We start from the raw sequence: 25,547 nt of genomic DNA on the forward strand, positions 1-25,547 counted from the left end.
AAGATCTCTGAGAGAATGGTTTTTCAAAGAGTTGAATTAAATATCCTAATAGGGTCAGTTAATGCAGACTTGGAGAGGCTGAAAATCCTACTCTCTGACCAAAGTCTACCTGGTCTTTCCCACAGTTTCAGTGTCATTGAAGTGATATGTCTGATGGTAAAGAACACTGGGCCTCAAGGAGACACAAGACTGCTTCTCTGAGTCATGTTTACTATTTGTAATAATAATAATAATTAACAACAACAAGAATAATACTTCTCACATACGTCAAAGTTTTTATTTGTCTCTTTGCTAATTTCCATCGCAGTCATTCTTATTTCTACCCATCCCAGGCTTGAAGTACTGACTTGGTGCCTGCCTTAAACGGAATAAAACAGGCCTCCAATGGTCAACCGGAAGTTCTCTTTTTGGGTTGGTTAAATCTTAGAGACATGATGGGAGCTTTAAGAAGGGTCACTAAATCCTATCATAGTAACAAAATGGTTTAAATATTTAAGATTTCAAAACCAAGTTCTCTACTGTAGCATGAGTACCAAAGAATGAAAAAAAATGCAGAAAGAAAAAAGGAAGAGAGGAAGGAAGGAAGGAAGGAAGGAAGGAAGGAAGGAAGGAAGGAAGGGGAAAAATAAAGAGAAGACAAGCAAGTAAGCTACGACATTCATTAAAATTTACTTTGGACAATTCTCAACTATCTGCAATAATGGACGACCTCAAAGACAGGAATCACTGTCCTATATGCTTTGGGATACGGCTTTGTTCTTCTCTTTGAATTCCAGTGGGGCTGATGGTCTAGATCAGTGATCTCCAAGCGTTGGTGGCATCAGAATTATCTTGTGGAACTTTTGAAAAATACAGATCCCCGAGCCCACCACATATCCATGGAGTCAGAAACTCCTGGCAGTGGGCAGCAGGCATATGCATATTTGAAAAATACTCTGATGCCCTTGTCTTTATTCAGCTGATCAGTGAAAACCACTGTTCAAGGAAATCGCATTAGGTATTTCAAGAATGAGCACAGGCATGGAGGTCCTGATTCCAAGGTTCCTGGCAGCCCTCGTCCACCACCTTCTCCTGCTGTCCCCACATTGGGCACAGCCTCCCTCATTCCTGGTCCTTTTGGAAGTGTGATAGGACTTAAGATCTTGAATTTCAAAAGCCATCTCTGTTGGGATATAGGTTTCATGAAAAATAGAAGTAGAGAGTGAGAAAGAAATATATAACAGCAATGGTATGGGGAAGAGAGGAAGATAAAGAAATAAAGCAAAACTTAGATTTTTTTTTTTTTTTTTTTGGCATCCTACATTCTCAGGCATCCAGTACCTCAAGGCTGAAAGGAACTTTATTTTTTTTTAATTTTATTATGTTAACCTAATCACCATACATTACATTATTAGTTTTTGATGTAGTGTTCCATGATTCACTGGGTGTTATATGCAATGAAACAATGAAAGGAAATTTAAAAGCCAAATACCTGAAATACCCTTGTGCCTGATCTGTGGAAATGACAAGTTATCCTAATGTTCTTCTGGGACAATATTCTAGGACACCTCAAGATATGGTTATCTTTCCCATGTCGAGGAGTACAGCCTCCCAATTCAAAGGAGATGCTACGTTTTCAATATCAGGAAGTGAGCACATGTGTTCAAGTCAACAAAGAGGTTAAACTCATTCTACATGTTGAAATCATAAAAAATATTTTGAGTCGTCCTATGAAGAAAATGGCTTTTTTTCAGAGTAAGAGAACAGAGTTGAGGGAAAAAAGCTCCTTCAGCATCTGATTTAATAGCACCAGGTAGACAACCCAAGAACACTGGCTTTGGAAGCCAGATCATCTGGATTCAAATCCTAGCTAATCATTTAATGAGCCTCTTTGTGCCTCAGTTTTCTCATCTGTTAAGTAGGGGGACCATCATAATAAGAGATGGGATCCATTATTATTAGTTATTTTAATTTTAGGGGGTTTTTTTTGTTTTGTTTTGAAACCAACATTGAACCATTTGTGTCTTAGATCCTCACTGCTTTACACACGTCATCCTTCTGAACACTCACATAACCTATTTGAGGTAGGTACTATTATTGTCCCCATCTAGAGATGAGGGATTAGGTAGTTAGCTTGAGGTTATGCAGCTGGGAATGGCGGATTAGAACGAAGGCAGGCCAACCCTAGAGCTGAATGATGATGCACGGTGATGCCATTCCTCATTCCTAGCCCTGCTGTTCACTGACAGTTACTGTAAGTGAGTAGAATCCTGTGAGTTCTGATTGACAAGAACTGCCAATCACAATTTGCTGTCAATCAGCTCCAGGACAGATTAGCCTCTTACTAATAACCCTGCTCTTAGAATACGGCCCTACACAGCTGAGTCTTGGTTCAACTGCCTACTGTATTTTTTGGTCCAGAAATTTCTGGACTAAAATTTCTGTTAACTTGGGAATGCATGGTGAAATGTTCTGGAGAATGAATATAGTGTCTACTTTCAGAGGTGCCTCTGGAGAGATGTGCTTTCCCAAGGAAAAATCTGGTTTTCCACAGTGAGCTGAAATTTCCCTTACGCTGAGGGGGCTTTATTAGCAATGCATCTCATGAGTATTCAGATATGAAGAAGTTTGTATCGTAGCCCTACACAGATGATTTACTTGGCTGTCTGCATAAAAGGAGGGGAGAAAACCTTTGACAGGAACTTCTTCTAACATGATTGAACATACATACTATAAAAAACAGTATTTTTTCTAAAATATTTCAAGTGAAGGAACACATTTGGGCATGAGGACACTCCCCTACCCTAATCCCCACCATTATCATATGTCATGAATTTTCCTTACTGTGCAGAAATGGTCTTTCCTTGGCTATGATGAGACATAGTTTTAGATGTTGGAAAATGCCAAATTGATCATCACTTACGAAGTATATAAGGGATTCTGGCTGAAAGGACCCAGGTTGAAACAGCTGTTCTCTGGCCAGATGGTTTGCTTATTCTTGCGATTCTTTCCCAGGGAGTTAAGATGCACCTTGGCATTCTTCATAGAGGGGATGGCCTTTAAACTGTTGGACTGAAATCTAGTGAAACCTACCAAACAGAAGGAACAAGTAACAACTGAGTGTCACTTTGAGCTGCCTGCATTTGTGTGGCTAGAGAAGCAGATTGATGACTGCTTAGGTTAACCAAACAGAAGGAGGTTGGGGAAGGTCACCTGGGCAAAGAGCTAAGTAGAATCCCTCCATGGTCTTCTGGGGTCTCAGAATAATTGTGGGCTAAATCTTGGGCTCATGACCTTCCCCTGGACCACCAGGTCCAAAAAAGGAGCCCAGAGGAATGTTCTTGCTAAAAATTACTCAACAAGAAAAAAACTGCTCAGGCCAGAGGAAAAAGCGAACCTGCTAATAGCCTTTAGAGCTGAAAACCAATCTCCAGTCAGAGAAATCAACTATCTATTATACAAAAGAGTATCTGGTAATGGTGTTGGTAGTGGTGGTTATGGAGCCAAAAATTCACTCTATTGACAGGTCCTGAGGCCCAGCTGTAGAGGCAGACCATAGCGAGTTCTGATTTCTAAGGTCATCAATGGGTGAACAATAAAGACAGGATACAGAGGCCATATTAAAGAGGCATAAGGTTTGAGAACCAGTGACTCAGAAATTCAATCCCAGAATACCACCAACCTCCATGTTTCACCATCGTCCTCAGGAGTGATGGGGGAAGAAAGGCATGAGAACAAAGGGAGTAACGATGGTCTTCAATCTTTAATAGCTTCTCGTCTCTGCTTCTAAAGTATGCAATCTCTTCAGTGACGTTATCTACAAAGACATGCCTCTCTGGCTCCTCTAGAAAAGAAAAATGGCTCTGGAATTTATTCTAAAAGAAATGAAAAAAAAAAAACCAACAACAGTAAGATCAAAAGGAATCTGGGCTAGAGGCAGAGGCTGGATAGGGGAAGAAAGTGGGGGGAAAACCCCCAGGATGATTTGAGACTGTCAAAGTAAGAGACTTTGTGGGTGGCCAGGAAGTGAGGTTGCTCAACCTGAAGAGAGAAAGAAAGAACACTGGTTTCTTGGAGAATTAGATCAGAGTATGACTACAGAGAGATGTCCAGATCAAAAGCGTTCAGGAAGACCTGCCTCCCAAATCAAGCAAAGCAGGACTGAGCTTATCCACACCCCTCAAGCCCCATCTGACTACCACTGGCTTCGGGGCTGACACTCTGCATCTTCCATTTACTTGTGAGGTTAAAGAACTGACTCCCTTGAAAAGTTACTCTGATGTGCACCAGTCTTGATGTTGGGCAGGAGAAGGGGGAACGGGGAGAAACACTGCTTCCAAGCCACAATCTAAATTGATTCTCAATGATTTATCTCCTGGCCTTCCTTAATGTAAGCCATTTTTTCAGTTATTTATGATTGTACTTTGAATTGCATTTTAACCATATTTTCCTAAGAACAAGTGTTATGCAACATTGCCCAAAAGGCATCAGGGATTTTCTTCCCTTTCCCCACATCACGGTTAAGTCATTGGGTAAAGAGTTGTTAGAACGTGGGAAACTTCTCGCTCAGAATAATGTTCTATTGACAATCAGGAGCAAGCTTCCTCCCTAGACAATGAGTCTTGTTCAGAACAACTGGCTGTCTTCTTGTCTGGAATATCCTCCATTTCCTGTTATGTCCCCTCTCTAGCCCACCCATTCCTCAAGGCCCAGCACCAACCTCCAAAGCTAAGCAGAGAGAGCTCTAATCACCCATCTAGACACCTCAGCTTCCACATCTGTGCCACTCACACTGCACGGACTTTCTGCCTTTTTTGGTAGTGATTTGTGCTTGTGCCTGACTACAATTTAAGACTGGCACCTCCTGGCAGCCGCAGACTGTTACTCATTTTCCTCAGTGCTTATCCACCATGGTGCCCTGCTTCTGAGAAGTGCTGAAAATATGTGCACTGAATAACTGCATAAATAAATGCATTCACCTCTCCCCTAAGTGACTAGCACTCCTGCCATGGAGCCAATATTCTCTATCTTGTCTTTGAGATTCTCCAGCCTTCCAAGCAACAGATATCTTCCTCCCACTGAGGAAATTGCATTTACTTTGTGTATCCAATTTCGACAGAACCAAAATACGGTCTTATAATGTTGTAGATTTTTATCATATACTGCTAATTTCTTACTTAAAAGAATATTATGTTTGACACATCAGCAAAAAAAGAGAAGGCTATAGCACAGGAGTCTTAAGTGAATAAATAAGTCTTAAGTGAATGAATGGATGAGTGATAATAGGAAATAAATCTTAAGTGAATGAATGGATGAGTGATAATAGGAAATTAGATAAAAATAGAAACAGCAAGAGGAGTAGAAAAAGAGTAGATGCACAGGAGATTTAGAAAGGAAGTAGAAAGAGAGGGAAAAGGGAAAGGAAACTCAAAATTAATTAAATTCTCAATCAGCAATTCTGGTACTACAAACTTGACCTTGATAATTAAGCAGAGAGGAGGGGCAAGGCAGTTGGGTTAGAAGAGAGTAGACTGTGAAGACAGACATCTGGATTCTGACATGCACTCAGCCACTATGTGATTTTGAACAAGTGACTCAACCTCTCTGAGCTGCACTAGCTTTTTTATTTTTTAACCTTTTATTTTGAAGTAATTTTAGATTTATAGAAAAGTTGCAAAAATAGTGTGGAAAGTTCCTGTATACAGTTCGCCCAGCTTCTGCTAATATTAGCATCCTTCATAACCACAGTACCATTATCAAGATGAAGAAATTAACATTGATCCATTAATATAATACAGCCATATTCCTTATTAGAATTTCACTAATTTCCCCATTAATATATTTTTTTCCTAGCCCTGTATACAGTAGGTTCCCCCACTGCACTTAGTTATCATGTCTCCTTGTCTCCTCCAGTCTTTGACAGTTCCTCAGTCTTTCCATACCTTTCATGACCTTGATACTTTTGAAGAGTAGAATGTCCCTCAATCTGGGGTTGTCTGATGGTTTTTTTCCCTCGTGATTAGATTTAGGTTATGCATTATTTATTTATTTATTTTGGTGTCAAGAATGTCACAGAGATGATGTCATGCCCTTCCTAGTGCACCATAGCAAGAGTTATCTGTCAATATGTCTTCTTACTGGTCATGGTGACCTTGAACATTTACTTAAGGTGGTGTCTACTGGGTTTTTCCACTGTTCTATTTTTTCTTTCCTAATTAATAAATATTTTATGGAGAGATATTCTGACTTTTTATTTATTTTGTTATTTCCTTAAGTAATCTCTACACCCAATGTGGGGCTTGAACTCATGACCCCGAGATCAAGAGTCAAATGCTCTGCCAACTGAGTCAAACAGACACGTCTTGTGGAGAGATACTTTTAGACTAAGCCAATATCTTTTTTCTCATCGTATTTTTGCCCCAAAATATTAGCATTCATCAGTGGTTCTTGGTTTTTGTTGTTGTTGTTTTGTTTGTTTTAGTGGTTCTTGCTTGTAACAATTTATTGCTGGGGGGTCCTCAAGGTGATTTCCTATTTCTTTCATCCCTCTACATTTATTAATTAGATTCTTTCGTTAAGAGCTTCCCCTCCCCTCCCATTAATGAATTTATTCATTTATTTTTATCAGTATGGACTCAAGAATACTTATTCTATGAACTATAATCTAATACTATCATTTATTTTGTTCCTTAAGCTTCACTTTTTTTATCTGTGAGTCAGGGAGAATGGCAACAGCCTTACACAACTATCATGAGGATTAAATAGGATTTAAAAATGTGAAAATGTCCAGTCCATAGCACCTAGTAAATAAATGCTGGCTCCTGTCCTCCCTTTTCCTTATAGAAGGTAAAGCCACACTACTCTGAAGGCAAGATCCTTCTAAATAGGCGAACATCTTAATTTAAGAATTCTCTTTTAATGTAATGCAGCCTTTCTACACTAAGGTATAGAAAGCAACTAGAATTTAGCTAGCCCAGTGTTGCCTACTAGAGGTCGTTTCGGATCTGCCTGTAATGACTACGTAAGACTGATTTTTAATCAGTATCCACAATTTGTATGAAAATAGATGCTTGCGAATACTTGAAAACAGACTGTTCTCTTAAGTAGTTTAAGTGTTTTCCCAGAAATCTTGTTTATGTTCTGAAGTTGCTTAGCTAAACTATTTTCAGAGATAGTCCAAAGCATGCCTCAACCCAGCTGTGCTTTGTATCATCACTAACTCTGAATTAGCGAAATCACTGATTCATCTTTGATTCTTGAGGTTATGGGAGCGAATGAAAGAAACCGAAATTTTCTTTCTCCAAAATTAATTTAAAATTAGATTTTAAAAGTTCAGGCAAGGCAAAACTTCAGGTAGAATTTAAAACACCCACAACCACAATGGACAAGGATAAGATCCCAAGGCTGTGAGAATAAGGAGATCTGGAAGTTTAAAGTACTACACAACATACAGTAAATCCACAAATAAAACACTCAATGTACTGGAACTTCCATTTCTACCCTGTTGTTATCAGTAAGGAAAATCAAGAACATCAGATTTATTTTAAAAAGCAATTTAGGGGCAGTGTGGTTCACGGGCTCTCAAGTGAACTCCCAGAGAGTCAGTGTTGCTCAGTTTGGAGTGGGGCCAGGTGCCACCCCTCAACACGAGCCTGATCCAGGTGGGAGTGGAGTGGTTCACAGTCCGGCTTTGGGGCCTGACTATGTAGGTCTGAATATTACTACTGCTACCTACCACCCATGTAACTCTGGGCAAATGACTTCACCTCCTCATGCCCCAGTGTCTCCACTGGTAAGATGGGCAGAATGAAAGCATCTGTCTCCCAAGGTTGTTGTGAGGAGCAAATAAATGGTACATGTAAAATGATGAGCATGATACTGCCAGACGGTATCAGCGATTCCTATGGATAACAGACCTCCCTCTGAGGAATGGTGATTGGGGCATGTATGGGCACAGAACTACTTGGGCTCAGCCTCTAAAACTTCTGCATCCATGGGCCTTATCAAGGTCACTGACATTTAGTCTGACAGACCCTCTGTCCATCACAGATATACTGGATGGAGACCTGCCTTTCCCTCCTGTCCCTCGTCCTTGTTCCAGGGCCACACGATGCCAACCCTTGGCTCTTCCCCCCCACCCCCAGCCCCTTGACCTCTTACAGTGCCTTCCTCTCAAGTATTCCCAGACTCTGGTCACAGCTGTCCTTTCCAGCACTGGCTTATGGTAAGGTCTCAGAGGCCTTGGAGGGATTTCTGGTGTTGAGGATCTTGATGGGGTGCAGGGAACAGAAGTGGGGGTATTGAGTGCCCCTGGAACCCACATTCCTCCCCATGTTTCTGACCCAGGTGCATCGGTTTTTACATTTCTGCTGAGAGGCCCAGAGAGTGGAAGAGAGGGTGGGTTAGACAGATCCCATGGCCAGGGATCACGTGGTCAAAACGCAAAATTGAGACATTTGGTCTTAAAAGCACCTGTACAAGGTGGGGGGAATACTGGAAAATGAGCCCGGAGAGAATATTTTGGCAAGAGAGCAGAGAAAAAGGCAGGGACTGGGTTGTCCAAAGGGAGAAGGCCCATGCACTTGGTGAAGATAGAGGTAAGGATAGGAACAGTTAGGCCTAGGGCAATGATAGGAAGGATGACAATGTGTCATCGATCTCATTGCTTGGAAACAAAGCAGCCATTGTGGACATGGCAAGACCAACAGGCAGATGAGACACCAATAACAGACAAACCGAAGAGAAGAAATACGTTTAAAAATCACTTACTAGAGTGTCAATTACAAGTACATTTCCAGGTGGCTTCTTACCTCATTAAATCTCATCACCAGATCTTCCAGGGCATTGTGCTCTCCGTTCTGGGAGGTAAGAATCGAAGCTGAGATGGATGCTTTGAGGCAGGGCAGGGATGTTTGGCGTTCTGGAGTGCCCAAGTCCCGGGTCAAGAAGCAAAGATAGTCAACTGGCAAGACCCTTCGGTAAATGTTCTGTTCCTGCTCCATCAGGATGCTGGCAACTTCCTCTGGGAACTGAATGAGGGGCTGCAGGTCAATCAGCTCCTTGCTGATCCCAGCTGAACTTGAAGGGAGGGCACTGGAATTGGCCATGGAAGTGCCTGGCTGGCGTTCTAAAATAAAGCAGCAAAAGTTATGGTGACACCAAGGTTGATATCCCTACAACAGATATTTACTTGAGAGCCATTCAAAATCTTAACAGGTTTCCTAATCAAGTTTCTGCTTGGTGAAAAGCTCTCTACTATCTTCCTTGGTATGGAGACCCTTCTGATAAATGTCCTGCCTGCTTGCTCCTGCACCCTGGGGCATGCATGAAGGCTCAGTTCCCCATTTTTAGAAGGAGAATTGATCTAACATACCATTCTCTAACCAGTTCACTACGACACTTTGCAGAGTAGTAGAGAAGTCTCTACTTTGCTTCCTCGTTCTCCAGTGCTAACGATCAGAGTGAAGCAAAATGAGGGTGGGTGTGGGCACAGCAACCAAGGTGGAAGAGGAAAGAAGGCTGTGGCAGGGGGTGGGGGGAGGCATGTGGACACATATGCACATGGTGTGTAAACATGCAGGAGACCCCAGGGACCCAATGCACACAAGGTCCAAAACTTCATATTATACCTGCTGATATTCTACCCTCAGTGATTCCACTGAGAACCATTTGGGGGTTTGCAGGGACAGAACCACGTGTAAATAAGGTAGGAATAGGTAGTAAGGAGATGTATCTAAATAAATAAGACAAATCTTATTCCCTGCTCCATAAGTGGCAGTAAGGTGGTAAGGAAGAGAAAGCAGCAAGTGCACTAGACAGAAGCACCAAATGCACTCATAGGTTCCAAATTATTCCCTTAGCACAAATTCACGTTATTTGACCACTCCTCCCATCTGTCTCTTAATTTCCTGCCTACGAGTCATTCACTCATTTATCTACTTAACCATGCATCTGTCCATCCATCCACTCAAAAAGCTTTGAAAATCTATGATGAGCCCTCCAACAGAATTTTTCAAAGTATGACCAGTTTTGTGGCTAAGTTGGGGAAATGTCACATATTCATGTCACAAATCCTCTTCCTGGAAACGCATGAGGTGCACAGGTATACTGTTAAAGGCTCTAAGGGGTCTTACAGTAAAGAAATCCATTTCCATTGCTTCATTCAGTGTTCCCCAGAGCACGCTTTATATCACACCTACTAGGTCACTCTGTGAGACTAGTGCGGCTTGGAGCCCTTCAGGAAACACTGCCCCATCAGCCAAACTGCTCTCACTCCTCATCCAGTTCACGCCTTTTCCTTCTTGACAGTCCCTTCCTGGCCGGCTCCCCTTCACGCTTCTCATAGTGCTCCATGAGGGGACCACATTCTACTTCTCCAGAATCTTTCTCACATTCCTGATTTCTTAAAACATTCTCACTGACCCTTTGGCAGAATAAAGCCCTTCTGATGGCTGGCATTCCTCACTGCTGACTGTCACTTGGCTTGGACACTGGACAACAGCACTGTTCATAAGGAAGACTTCATCAACATTCAGATCTCGGCATCCTTGACTCTTTTTTAAATCCCTACTGCAGACAACCTTGGAATCGTCACTCCAAGGTATTCCATCTCTGTAGTACTGAACTCTGAAATCCTCCACCTTGAATTTGACTGCCTTTTCCCTCCCATCCTCTCTACTAAACCTCTCCATCCTTGACAGACTTCCAGTTCCTTGGTCTTGGTTTGTGTACATGGTCAGCATTTTAACATGGTGCCCACAACACCCAGGGTGCCATCCCAAGTCTCCTTGACTTTCCACCACGTGTACTTCCCAGTCTTCAATCCTAAACTCAACCATCCATCCTTGGCTTCTGGGCTGCTATATGATGACACTGACATTGCTGCTACTTAGTGATCCTTGCTACTCTGGATTATTTAACTTCAGCTGGGCCCTCAGGGCAGCTTCAGACTTGACATGAATTTATTTATTTTTTTCCTAAATAACTTACTTAGTCTTCTTTACCTCTGCAGTGGAGCCTTTCTATTCTCACACTCCCAAACCCACCTTTATTTTCCTTACATTGATTTGATCATTTCTTTTTTGTTTGTTTATTTTTACTTGAGTGCAGCTGACACAACATTATGCTAGTTTCAGGCATATAACACAGTGACTTGACAAATTTAAACATGATGCTGTGCTTACCACTAGTGTAGCTAGGGTGTTTGATGCTTACCACATGTTTACTACACGATGGTAACTGACAAACGTCAGGGACTCCTTCCATTAGGTAAAATGCCTCTATGTTTTCTGTTTTCTTCTCCTGCTCTGAGAAAGTTGTGTGCCTCCTCCAAGGCACACCTAGGTTTGTGATTAAGTCTATTCAAATTGCCTCAGTGGTTGTCTCCAACAACAGTCCCTTTCTCTCCGCAGACTCTTCTTTGCCTACCCAAGTGTTTGGTTACCCTTACCCCATACAACTTCCCTTCTCTTTTAAACTCCGAATCTTCTCTAGCCTTCCCTTCACTGTGTACCTTCTGTGCACAGCAATCTACGTTCCTCTGGTAAGTATGGTGACCATATCTTCTGATCCAAAGACTAGGCCATACATTCTGCCCAAAGTAATAAATTAATAATGGTGTGGGAGAGAAAAATGGAAACTGGGAGCTCTTAGTTCTTAGATCACCCTGTTGACAGGGCATCTCTGTTGATGGTCTGGGCTCTGATGTTCTTCCCTCACCCCATCCTCTCTCTTGCAGCCCACCCGCCACCTCAGGAGCATAGCTCAAGAAAAATTCTTGTGACATTTGCTATTTAATTGAGTTGTTTCCCTTTGAGAATTCCCCATTGAGAATGCTCTCAGTGATAATCTAACAAAAAATCGTGAGGAGAAAACTGTAAAGTTTGAACAATATTGCTCTCCATTGATGCAAGCCTGATTCTATTTTAAATATATTCCAGTCAGAACTCCCTGTTTTATCTTCTGTATAAAAACTGTAGTATCCAAATTTTTGTTTCTCTTTGATTCTAAAAGGTGAACGGGTGAGTATGAGTACAATGATTTATTGTAACCATTTTTATCCATTTTTTTGGACCAAACTACCAAGAATCAACTTCAGTGGAAAACAAGGACTGCCAAATTATATTTGGTTCTCTCTAAGCTCTTATTTGAAAATAATTAAAATATGGCAAGTGCTCAAGTCTACATGACCTATGTGGTCTCACTCTCCAACTTTCTGAATAGTTTAGAAATTACTGGATTTCCTGAAAATTGACTCAGAATGTCGTCTGATGACAGGCAGACTGCAGCTTCTGGATACTGATAATATATGTACAGTTGAATTAGCCCTATATGGGAAGTCTTCCCAGAAGTAACCAACTCTGAAACATGATTTCAAAGTACAACACTCTATGACGGAAATAATAGTAACCCCTAAATTTTGTGAAATCACTTATCTAACATGTAAGAGAAGAGATAATGTAATAAAAGATATAAATAACATAAGATAATATATTATAAACTGCAATTTATCTTGAGATAGGAAACACATGCTGTTACAATGAATAAAGAGTCTAGTGACTGGTAAGAAACAGCAATAAGGAGACCTAAAAAAACTGAATGAAAGAAGAAAAAAGGGGTGCCTGGGTGGCTCAGTTGGTTAAGCGACTGCCTTCAACTCAGGTCATGATCCTGGAATCCCAGGATCGAGTCCCGCATCAGGCTCCCTGCTCAGCAGTGAGTCTGCTTCTCCCTTGGACCCTCCCCCCTCTCATGCTCTCTCTATCTCATTCTCTCTAATAAATAAATAAAATCTTTAAAAAAAAAGAAGAAGAAGAAGAAAGAAGACTGGTCACTGTAAACCTAATAAATGCCTCAGCCCCATGTGTCTCAGGATAAGCATGACAGCACTCTCAAAGGAAACACAAATCTGATGTTAGAAACCTTGAACATAATGTAGACCTTTTGTGTAGGTTTCCTTAAAGCAGAAGTACTCAGGGGTTTTATATCATGCCAGAAATCTTGGGACATAATTTTCTGTCCCACAAGTTCCACACTTTTTTTAAAAAAATATTTTATTTATTTATTTGACAGAGAGAGAGAGCGCACACAAGCATGCAAGAGCCTGACATGGGGCTCAATCCCAGGATCCTGAGATCATGACCTGAGCTGAAGGCAGACACTTAACCGACCCAGCCACCCAGGCGCCCCACAAGTTCCAAACTTTTAGCAACTGTGAAAAACTTTTCTCTCGTTCTTGCTGGGCGCTCCTTATAATCTCCTTCTTCCCCCTCCCATGCCACATGGCCCAACGCATGGCTCTGCATCACCATCACACCCTCCTTTCTGCCAGATGGGCAACTCTGCGATGGATGAGAGACCCCGTAGTTCTATGACCCCCTGGCACTTCCTCATTAGTTGTGGAGCAAAATTCATAAAGCCCACTAGAAGCTGCAGTTCTTCTCTTGTGAGAAAGTTTTTAGAAAATGTATGGTGAATAAAATTATCCACCTTAATCACAGTCAAGGTTTGCTCTCAGCTCCATGTTCTTCAGTTAACAGCTATTCTACAGTAGAATAGGGCTATATCTCTAGACACGGTCACAACCTGGAAATATTTACCATGAGACACAGTGTCTGCAAGTTCTGATTCTCTGCTTAATTATTAACTTCCTGAACTAAGTATTTTATATGGATTAATTCAGGAGGCAGATAGTATTATGATGTGAGGCTCACATGAGGTCACAGAAGAAGTAAGTTGGGAGCTGGGATTTGAATCAGGGTCTACTGGACTTCAGAGCTCATGTTCCTGATTGCTCAGCATATGACCTCATGGAACAACAGAATGCCACACTCTCATTCTGGTTTTTAGAGGCATCTTGAGCAATATTAGTCAGTTTAAATCAACTTCTTGTGCTTGTTTCCTTGGGATGATCTGATAAAATAAACTCTTCAAACTCCAAAGATAAAGGATTTGATCCTAGAGGGTGAACACTTCTCCCTCTTAGTCTGGAATCATCATTTCAACCACCACAACTGCATTAGAATATAGGACCCAGAAACTTAAGGTGCCCTTTCCTTTCCTTCTTATAAGTTTGAAAGAACGTTCCCATGCTTTAAACCGGTATTTTCCAAAGAGTGTTACACTGAATTTATGCAGAGCATGGTTCCTTGGTTAATAATTTAGAGACATACTGGGTTAAACAAATTTAAGCAAGATTCTTCCCCCACAGTCTCAATTGTAACTGCAGGACTTCTCCGAGTCTTTAATAATTCCCACAAGAGGACTGTATTATCATAGCACACAGTAGCTCTCCTCAACCTTGTCTACATATCGTTTACGTGGGAATTACAGCCCCTTCAGAACTTATATCATCATACTCAGTGATTCTCATTGGGGGAACAGGGCTTAAGGTGTTTGTGAGGTTAGTTAGTGTCCAAGGAAGTTTAGTCTGCCTTGCTGCTGGAACTCTATGCAAAGGTCAGAGGGTGAGAGACACTGTGGCTTATTTAGAAAACTGCAGGTTATTCCTGATGGCTGCAGCATGTATTAGAAGAGACGGAGCATCACTGTAGAAAATAAGGAATGAAGCTTTATTTTCCAGAAGGCACTACAGAACAGGTGTGGTCCATGAAGAAACCATGTGAGTAGTGGGAGGATCAAAACATCTACATAAAAATATATCACCCTAGACTTTGGGGTCTCTGGTTGGATCTAGGCAATCACTCTGCCTCCAGGGAGGGAAATCTGGCCCATGGCTTCCCTTGAGTGGCAACCCCCCTGCCATCCCCAAAGCCCTCATTCCTGGCTTCCTTTCTGGTACTCAGAAAGCCCCTGATTTTGATTATAAGCTGCCATTTCCAGGGGTTGTCTGCATATTGTGCAGTCTAGAAATATCCAGAAAAGCCTCTAAACTTGGGAAGCACTTTTCCTTGATAACTGTTCACCCAATGCCCTGGGATACAGTGCCATCGTGGAACTCCCTCCCCCCAAAATCCACACCCTCCCCCAGAGTTAGCACTTGCTCAGAAATGCTAGTTTGGGGCCAAGCCTCGGGCTTGGGCTCGAGCCCAGCAAAATCTGCCACTTCCCATTTATTTCTCATTTTGCTTTTTGGTCTCAATCAAAACGAAAAGCATTTGGTCTTTCTTGCTGTGCCTTACACAAAAACCTAGAGTTTACCAAGGAATCACATTTAATCTCTTGCATAATGTGAGGATGTCATAACAGGCAGGCATTGCTAATGTTATTTTTTACAAAGCTTGAGTTAAGCTGCTAAGTGACTTGCCCAAGGACCCAGTTCGTGAGTTGTCCGCCTTGGAACTGGCAAAAGCTGAGCGGGAATCAGAAGATTCTGGCTCCTGGCCCGGGACTCTGCATTACCCCAAGCCAAGCCTGAGTTACCTTGGGTGTGATCTCTGTCCAAGGGCCAGCCTTACTAGCTGCCAATACATCTGAATGGTTGAAGAAAGGCTCAAGTAGAAATTTCATTCATTCATTTATTGGGTGCCTACAATGTGCGAGACTTTGTTTCAGGCTACACTAATGTTGGGATTTAGTGAACAAGAAAAGATCCTTGTTCACATACTACATTCTAGGAGAGGATCAGTATAATGCAGCGTGGGGGAGGAGGGAAATGTGGGATGGAGGAAGAAGGTGTAAGGCTATGTAGAATGTCACCAATTTCATCAAGGATTTTTGCAAATGTTCTAATAACTTTATCATCCAGGATGCCCTCAGCTAATACCTAATCCTTTTCTAGCATCTGAATAATAGCTCCTCACCTACCTCCTGCTCCTCACCATTTATTAGCTCTTGGCACCAAGAAATTCATTTAATTCCTACAAAGAATGCTGTAAGGCAAGGGTGATTATCCCTATTCTATAGATGGCAAAACAGACGTCAGAGATGTTAAGCAATTTGTCTAAAGACACTCTGCAACTGAGAGGGGGATAAAACTACAACTCAGCTCTGACTCCAAAGGTCAGCCCTCTCTTACCCTCAGCATTTTGAGGGATCTTCGGCAAGGAAGATGGAGTTCCCGATATCCTGCTGAGTCTGTTAAAAAAAAAAAAAAGCCACAGGCCCTCGGTGGAGTCATTTGCCCCCCAAGAGAGTAAACCAGGGTTTAACTGCAGTGTCGACCCCTCCAGGAATGGGATTTTAAGCCAATCAATCTGGAATTTTCTGGTCAGCACCCACGAGGTCATCTGTCACGTGGGGCCTCTCTATTGCCCCCCCCACCCCACACAGAGATGAGGTAATCCACCTAATAAGACCCCCTGCCCTTTCCCCCAAGGGAAGGTGATCTGGATTGCAACAATCCTTTTCTTTTACTAATAACCTCTTGCCTCACCCACCTCCCTATACAAAATTTCCGTTTTTTTTATTTATTTGACAGAGAGAGACACAGCAAGAGAGGGAACACAAGCAGGGGGAGTGGGAGAGGGAGAAGCAGGCTTCCCGTGGAGCAGGGAGCCCCATGCGGGGCTCGATCCCAGGACCTGGGGATCATGACCTGAGCCAAAGGCAGACGCTTAACGACTGAGCCACCCAGGCGCCCCTAAAAAATTTCCATTTTGTACAACTCTACTCGCTAGATGGGACACTGCCCGATTCACAAATCAGTCACTTAATAAAGCCACTAGATCTTCAATTGACTCAGTTCGATTTTTATTGTTTAATAGCAGGATTAGACCTTACAGGAATCTGACTTCAATGAAATATAGAGCATAGTACTTGTGTTATATTTTGATGGTAACTTCGCATTTATTTGTGTGTTTGTTTTTGAACCAAGGCAAAACTTTGGGAGGACCTGGTATGTAGCTCTGCTTCTGAAACATTACTTTTCATTCTCATTCTCTATGAGTGCTGGTGAAACAGGCATAAGTTTTCTGGGAAGGCAAACCAAAACTTACACAGTACACACTTTGTCCTAGCAATTCCGCTTCTAGGATTTTATCTGACAGAAATTCTTGCAAAAATATAAACAAAGTGAGGTAAATTTATATGTACTGACATTGGCATTTTTTCATGATAAATTTAGGTTAAAAAAATCACGCTGGGAACAACAAAATACAATCCTATTGGAGGAAAATAATTTTACAAATGTAGGTATATGTTTGCATATCTGTCCAGTACACATCAAACTAATAGCAATGTTTATCGATTGCACATTTTAACTTTTTTCTACTGTACACACGACAGTGTTTAAAAAATATATCAAAATGATATCTGAAAAAATCATCCAGAGGAAAAAACTCAAGTCCTATCACGGACACAACCTGGTTCAGCATCTGTGCTGTTCAGATTTTTTTTCCAATAAATATCACAATATTGCTCTTGAAAAGTTACTTCAAATTAAAATTAGGGAAGAAAGTGGAAAATTTTTTTGTCGTATCTACTGTATCCATTTTTCTTTGATTCAGTTAATTTTGTAGACAGTCTTTTTTTTAAGTTAAGCATTAGATTTATCAATTGCACATTTAATGGACATTGAGTGGTACAATTCCAATTATAAAATAAGATAGGAGAGGAAGGATTTGATTTCTTTTTATAAAAGATTTAGAGTTGGCTTAAAGACACTAATCTCAGGCAGAGTTGAAAATTGCTTTTCAACAGGGAAGTAAATGGGTTTAGAGAAAGGTTAGGTAATTGGTGATTCTTTCTCATTATCTGTTATTGGTTTTCAGAGTAATAAATCAATCTTGTAACAAATGTGTCTGGCCTGTCCTCAGTACTACAATGAAAAAGATAAGTTCACAAAATCAACGAAACATATTATTTCTAAATTGGTACTTAAAGAAAAAAAGAAAAAACAACATGCTTAGATTGAAAATTAAGCCATATTCAGATAAAACAGTTTAGTAGCCTGAAAAGCCTCAGAGCAGAAGAAAAATCTGACAATTCTTATTAATAAAAAATAACGTCTGCTTTTCAGATTTCCAAAGATATATGAGCTCACTGTGAAAGTATCAAAAACGCAGAGAAGCATAAAGAGGAAAATTAAAATAATCAATAATCCCATACCTAGACACAATCTCTTAATATTTCTGTTGCAACATCTCATGTGTTTGATTTTTTTCTATAAATACAGTATTTACCAAGTTAGGGATCGGAGCACATACTTTTTTCTAAACTTTTAAAAAACATACTCTCCGGTGCACATTTCCCCAGCTCTAAAACTAGCTTTCTAATATTTTTAATGGCTCTCTAGTAGTCAATGTTATATTTATAATGTCTTACCATCATAAATAACACCGTGATAAAGGTTATTGTAAATATATCACATTATGCTTATTATGTTATCTACTAACAGGTCCCTACTCATTTTGGGAAGCTTCCAGGCAACAGAAGTTTCTTTTCTTTTTACAGCTCATCAGCTAACAGTTTTATCAGTGTCTCTCATTGACTACCTACCTATTTCTGACTACTTTGGATAAACAAAATTCATTGAGCTAAAATTCATATGGCAAGCTGGGATATTGTGTTGTGAGAATGGCATCAGTAATTCAAAGGCAACAGGAGGGAAGTTGGAGTGTTGGTGATAATCTAATGCCCTTCTACTCAGCAGCACACTCCTCAGGGACAGTTGACCCAGTAGATGTGGATAATTCTGGAACTGAGCCCATGCAGGCCACCTGAACTTCAGACTCCGACCTGGCTGGGCTACTTAAACATACACTAATTACCCTTAAGGGATTTTGTGTCTCTCTGTTATAATTATAACCATCAATAATAATAATCATAAATCAATTATTATATAGTATATAATAATGACTACTTATTATATTATAGATTTTATTTATTTGTCAGAGAGAGAGAGCACACACCCAGGGGGCATGGCAGGCAGAGGGAGAAGCAGGCTCCCCGATAAGCAAGAAGCCCAATGCAGGACTGGATCCCAGGACCCTGGGGTCATAACCTGAGCTGAAGGCAAACACTTAACCAACTGAGCCACCCAGGGGTCCCGCTACTTACTATATTATTAGGAAATAGATAATACCTAGTACTTAGTATGTACTAGTACCTACAGAAATCTTAGTGTTCACAGCCCTCTGTGCAGATGGCATAGCACGCTATGCTATCATTATCCCCATTTTAGCAGATGGGGACAGAGTTTAAGGAACTTGCTCAACGTCACACTAAGATTAGTGATGGAACCAGCGCCACATCAGACTGACACCAAAGACCAGGCTCCCCACATCACCCGCCACTGACTTGAAGGTTCTGTTCCTTAGTGTCTCTGTTACAACTGAATCTGACGTTTTCTTAGTGGTAGGTAAATCAAGCTGGACTCAGACCAAACGCTGGAGCTGGAAGGAACTACAGGGGTAGTTGGGATGAATGTTCCACACTTTACAATCAGGAAGCTATGCCTCTGAGAGGTCAAGCTTCTTGCCCAAGGTCACAGAGCTGATTAGGACAAAGGTAGAATAGAATCAGGCCCTGGACTCCCAGTCCACAGTACTTCCTCTCCACACTACTGCCTCCCTATTTGGTGTGGCTAGAATCTCAGGAGCTATAAATGCTTGGGGGAATTCTCCTCCAGAAGAAAGTGACGGCACAGTCCAGTGGTTATGAGTGAGGTCTTGGGATCACACAGGTGTGGGGTTGCAGCCCAGCTCTGGCACTGACTTGCTGCATGATCTTGGGTAAGTTCTCAACAACTATGTCACAGTGATGATGGGGAAGTTAAAATGAGAAAATGCGTGTAAGAGGTTTCATACATAGTCGGCTCTCAGTAATTAGTCATTTTTATCATCATCATTAAGTCATCATTTGAAAGAGGAAGAAGGAATTCTGGGGCCTTTCATCTTTGAAGCCAGAGGAAGAGACTGTCATGTATCAAATCATTTCAGGCTATGGAAACTTTTGCTTTGTTTTTATAACCTGCAACTCATACCCTCTGGTGTGGTGCCTACCATAATAAAAAAAAAATTTTTTTTAACGATCCCTAATGATACCTCATTTGTTCATATAAAAAGAAATGTCTGTAAATCTTGCTATACATTGTACTAACAGATTACCCAATTTAAAAAAGCCCCTCCACCAAACCCCTGCTGTTCCTAGCTCTGGTATCTCTTCTCTCTGTAAAGAGAACTTTCACATCCCTTCTAGCTTGGCATTATCAGCAAACCCTATCAAGATGTCAGGGCAGTCTCAGAGTTAAATCTTTCCATGCTAAAATATCGCTGAGCTATTTATGTCCATTCTTTCTTTTAAATTAAGATATCATTCACATACCATAAAATTCAGCTTTGAAAGTGTACAATTCAGTGTTTTTTTAGTATATTCATAGAGCTGTACAACTGTCACCCTAGTCAATTTTAAAACATTTTTATCACCCCCTGTACACATTAGCAATTATTCCCCATGCCCCGCCCCCCTTCCCCAGGCCACATCAGCCCCTGACAACCATTATTCTATCTTCTGTCTCTATGGATTTGCTTACTTTGTATATTTCATGTAACTGAATTATATAATATGTGGGCTTTTTTGTCTGGGTTCTTCCACTTATATTTTCCAGGTTCATCAACATTATAGCATGAATCAGTTCCTCACTTATTTTTATATGGCTGAATAATATTCCATTTTATGCATATACCAAATTTTATTTATCTATTCATTTGTTGATGGACAATCAGGTTGTTTCCACTTTTTGGCTACCATGAATAATGCTATCATGAACATTTATGCAAAAACTTGTGTGTGAATATTTTTTCATTTCTTGTGGGTAAATACCTAGGAGTGGAATTGCTAGATCATATGGTAACTTTATGTTTAGCATTTTTTTTTGAAGAATGCCCAAATTGTTTTCTACACTGGCTATACCAATTTACATTCCCATCATTAGTGTATAGGACTCCAATTTCTCTACCTCCAGGTGAACATTTTTTTTTTTAATTATAGCCATCCTGGTGGCTATGAAGTGGTATTTTATGGTTCTGATTTGCATAGCCCTAATGACTAATGATGCTGAGCATCTTTTCATGTGCTTATGGGTCATGTGCATATCTTCTTTTGAGAAATACCTATTTAAGTCCTCTCCTCATTTTTGAATTAGATTGTCTTTTTGTTGTTGAGTTTTATATATATTCTGGATATTAATTTCTTATATATGTAATCTGCAAATATTTTAGCTCATTCTGTGGGTTGCCTTTTTACTCCACTGATAATGTTTGTTCTTTGATGCCAAAAGCTTTTCATTTTGATGTAGTCCAATTTATCTATTTTTTCTTTTGTTGCTTGTGCCTTTGGTGTCATATCTAAGAAATCATTGCCAAATCCAATGTCACGAAGCTGTTCTCCTCGTGTTTCATAGTTTTAGTTCTTACATTTAGGTCTCTGATCTATTTTAATTTCTGTATATAGTGGAAAGTAAGGGTCCAACTTCATTTTTTCATATATGAATATTCAATTTTCTTAGCACTATTGTTGTAAAGACTGTCCTTCCCCCACTGGATGATCTTGGCATCCTTCTCGAAAATAATTTAACCAGATATGCTACAGTTTATTTCTGGGCTCTCTATTCTATTCCATTGATCTATATGTCTGTCATTATGCCAGTACTGCACTGGTTTGATTACCATATATTTACAATAAGTTTAGAAATCAGAAGTGTGAGTCTTCCAACTTCATTCTTCTTTTAAAAACTTATTTTGGCTATTCTGGTTCTCCTTGAAAGTCCATATGAATGTTAGAATCAGCTTGTTAATTTCTGCAAAAAAGCCACTGGAATTTTGATAGGGATGAAACTGAATCAGGTGACTGCTTTGGGGAGTACTGTCATCTGAACAATATTAATCTTCTAATCCGTGAACATAGGATGTCTTTCTATTTCTTTGTCTTATAAAATTTCTTTCAACAATATTTTGTAGTTTTTAGCGTATGTCTTACAATTCTTTTGTTAAATTTATTCTTAAGTATTTGATTGGTTTTGATACTATTGTAAATGGAATTGTTTTCTTAACCTCACTTTCTGATTTTTCATGCCTAGTGTACAGAATTACAACTGAGCTAATATCCTGCAACCCTGCTGAACTAATTTATTAGTTCTAATAGTGTATCAGTGGATTTCTTAGGATTTTCTACATATAAGGTCATGTTATCTAATAGAGGTAGTCTAACTGCTTCCTTTCCAATCTGGATTCCTTTTCCTTGCCTAATTGCCCTGGTTAGCATCTCCAGTATAATGTTGAATAGAAGTGGTGAGAATAGATATCTTTGTCTGGTTCCTGATTTTAGGTGGAAAGCTTTCAGTTTTCTACGATTATGCATTATGTTAACTGTAGATTTTTCATAAATACACATTGTCAATTTAGGGATGTTCCCTTCTATTCTTATTTGTTGGGTGTTTTTTCATAAAAGGGGGTCACATTTTGTCAAATGCCTTCTCTGTATCTATTGAGATGATCATGTGGTTGTTATCCATTATGCTATCAATATGGTATGTTACTTTGATTGGTTTTCATACCTTTTAAATGTCCATTCAGTATTATATTACATGTTTAAGAACAGTCTGAGAAGAGGCTTGTACAAGACCACCAGATATTTACTGTCTATCTGCAAGTCTAGCCCTAAATTGGACCTGTACTTTGGACAAGAATAGATGACAAACTGGGATGTGACTGTAACCATGACTTCACATCACAAACACTATGATATTTTTAAAAATTATGTTTGTTTTAAAGGGAATATATATTTTTAAAATCTATGTTGAACATGTACTCTGTATTATTGTTATTATATCACATATTCAACCCTTGACGATATCAGTATCAATTAAAATAGCTCTATGACTTAAAAGAAAACTGGTACATGTTATTTCTAATTTAGTACATATTATTGCAGAAATGACCTGGATCAGACTTTAGATAGGTCAAAATCACTTAATTAGAAAAACACATATGGACCTGGAAATTTTTTTTCCCTTAAAAGGCAATAGGAATGGTACTGATAGTATTACTTGCTAACATTTTATTTAATTATCTCCTTTAGCCCAATCAGCAACTCTGTGGCCTAAGTAAGATTAGTATTCCATTTTACAGCTGAAGAAACTCACACAGGTTAATATTATTCACAGGTAGTAGAGAGTGAGGCTAGGATTATACTTTGGGTACTTGAGGTTAATTTATACACATATTCAAACTGTCATTTTTCCCTTTTCAACTGAAATGGGACCAAAACCTGGAAGGTGGTAAAATTCACAGTGCCTCACTTGTTGACCAAGTACTATTTCAAGTCAAGTACTCATTAAGTACTTACTATGGGAATTCAATCCAGTAGTGGATGAGGCTGTACAGGAACTGTTTTGTGTTTAATTATGCAGTTAATCGCTTTTTGACTATGTTTGATGATGTAAGTAGATGGCTTTTTGACTATGTTTGATGATGTAAGTAGAAGATATTTATTGACAAAAGCAAACCCACCTTAACAGGAAAAAATGGCTATGCCACAGTAGCGAACAACAGATTTGAGGACATTATGATTTGGGGCATTAAATCAACAGAGAGTTATTATGTAGCATGAGCTTCATAATCCACAACTCTAAGCCCAACACCATGGACCTTCTTGAGTCCTGGCTCAGGGCACTACACTATCTTGGCTTTCCTCTCAACTCTTCAGCCATGGCAGTGGTTTCTGCCCCTTCTTGCAGCCCCTCAGTCTGAACTGTAATGTCTCAGTCCTCTGCTTGGCTCTCTCTCTTCTCCAGAAAAGCTCATCTCAAGCTGTCACCATCACAGCTAAGCAGATGACTTGCAAATGTATAATTCCAGTTCTGACCTCTCACTCAGATCCAATGCTGATGCTTCTGGGAGTGTCTCCTTGAACATTCTAGCATCTCAAAGTCAAGATATCCAAAATGGCTATACTTCTCACTTTCTTTTTATGGTACCACTTTCATCTCCCCAGGTCCCAAATCTTGGAGGTGTCTGTTATTCTTCAGTGTCCTGGGAAGAGTTCAAATCCATTCATCCACCAGTTGTCCCAAGAATTAGTCCCTTCCATCCTATTTTCATTGCTTTCTCTCAACTACCACCTGTGTGGATGTCTGCAACAGCCTCCTGATTGTCCTCAGCTGTGAGAGACCAAGAAGAATCCTTATAAAACCCTTCTTAGGCCAACATCTCAGGGGTTAGAAAAGCCATTTGGCCCTGGAAGGTAGTGTCCACGATGGCAGTGGGAGGTGGTGTCCACGATGGCGGTGGGAGGTGGGAGAAAAGTGGAGGCCAGCCCAATAAAATGTGTAAAGAAAACACACAGGTTTATACATGTCCTGGAGAAACCCCACACTTCCTTCCTAAGGTCAGTTCCTTTCTAATTTGGTATAAAACAGTCATAGGAACTGGAAGAACAGTTGTTGGCCTCTCTCCCATGAGTCTGAGCAGCAGAGACAAAGGAGGTGCTGGTGCCTACCACCGGACATGGACAGTCCCGGCTGACCAGCATCGGTATCCGTGACTTGCTGCTGGACTATTGCCAGCTCTCACCATCCCAACCAGGGCTTCACCCCTAAGGGCACCTTCATTCATGTGCCTCCTGCCAGAAGCAGGGGGGAATAAGGAGGAGGTGAAGGAGGAGCCCTAGGCTCCAGATGCAACACAGGAAAGTGCTCCAGTGCCAGGTCTCTGAAGTGGGACGGAGCCAAGTTCAAACCCCTGCTCCTCAGTCTCAAGTTGCTTAACCCTGTAATTAATCTTTCAGAGCAGACCAGGCCATCTACTCCTCTTCCTGTGAACTCCTAGCTAAGAAGGAGTACAAACATCATCAAAGATAGGAAAAGATGAGGAAAATAAACTTTCCTAAATGCCTCACAAGTAAAATATCATACATGGAATGAATACTTTGGCAAACCTCTGAGGTTGGAAGGGGGTGGGATCACCATGAGTTTCCCTAAATGTCTTCTAAAACAGGAGCACTCACTCAGCCTCACCACAGAGGCTTGGGTTTGTGGACTGGGGCAGGCAAATTTAAAGCCAGAAGGGAATGGTTCAGGACAACAGAGGGTAAAGCCACCTGCTGTCTTTCCCCTTCTCAATTTCTTAAATAAGGGAAACTTACAGGGGCATCAACGTATAGCCTCTAGGTCTCAGTTTTCTCATCTTTGAAATGGGAATCATGATCGTACCTCACCAGGTTGTTTTCAGCAGTGTCTGGGCCATTAATGGAAGACTGGCATGTTTCCACGTGAACTCTGAGCAGGTTGTCATATACACTGGGAGTGTGTTATATTTACCTGTTTACAGGCACATGAGAGTTGGCACAGGGGGAAGTAGGTCATAAATACCCATAAGACATGTGGCTCCTTCATTCTGTTAAAGGTCCAATTACTCAGGTGTGTATTTCTTTCAGGGTGACTTCCTTTTTGTCTATGGTTACAGACACAAATATAAATAATACAAGGAGATTATATTCTCCGAAGGCTGGTGGGTCATATCTAACTACCCTGTAATTTCTTCACCTAAAGGGACCCAACCGGCTAGCCCTGTGGTGTCTAGAGGAACAATCACAAACTGGAACTCCCCTCTGGCCACTCTGAGTGAGTGTTAGAGTTGTTGACCACTAATCCTGGGCACCAAAGAGAACTC

At 40.6% G+C, this 25,547-nt stretch overlaps 1 protein-coding gene across 3 annotated transcripts in view; it reads right to left on the reverse strand.

Moving 5' to 3' along the window:
• Positions 1 to 25,547, reverse strand: part of PLCE1 (phospholipase C epsilon 1) — a 289,717-nt gene that overhangs the window by 141,563 nt on the left and 122,607 nt on the right. For all 3 annotated transcript variants that reach the window (XM_028098722.2, XM_028098721.2, XM_088020229.1), the window contains exon 3: positions 8,790 to 9,106. In XM_028098722.2, coding sequence (XP_027954523.2) covers positions 8,790 to 9,106 — 317 coding nt within the window. The remainder of the gene's footprint in view (positions 1 to 8,789; positions 9,107 to 25,547) is intronic.

Source organism: Eumetopias jubatus, unplaced genomic scaffold, assembly GCF_037043125.1.
Source record: "Eumetopias jubatus isolate StellerSeaLion01/CBP00866 unplaced genomic scaffold, mEumJub1_p1.0 scaffold_17, whole genome shotgun sequence".
Taxonomy (NCBI): domain Eukaryota; kingdom Metazoa; phylum Chordata; class Mammalia; order Carnivora; family Otariidae; genus Eumetopias; species Eumetopias jubatus.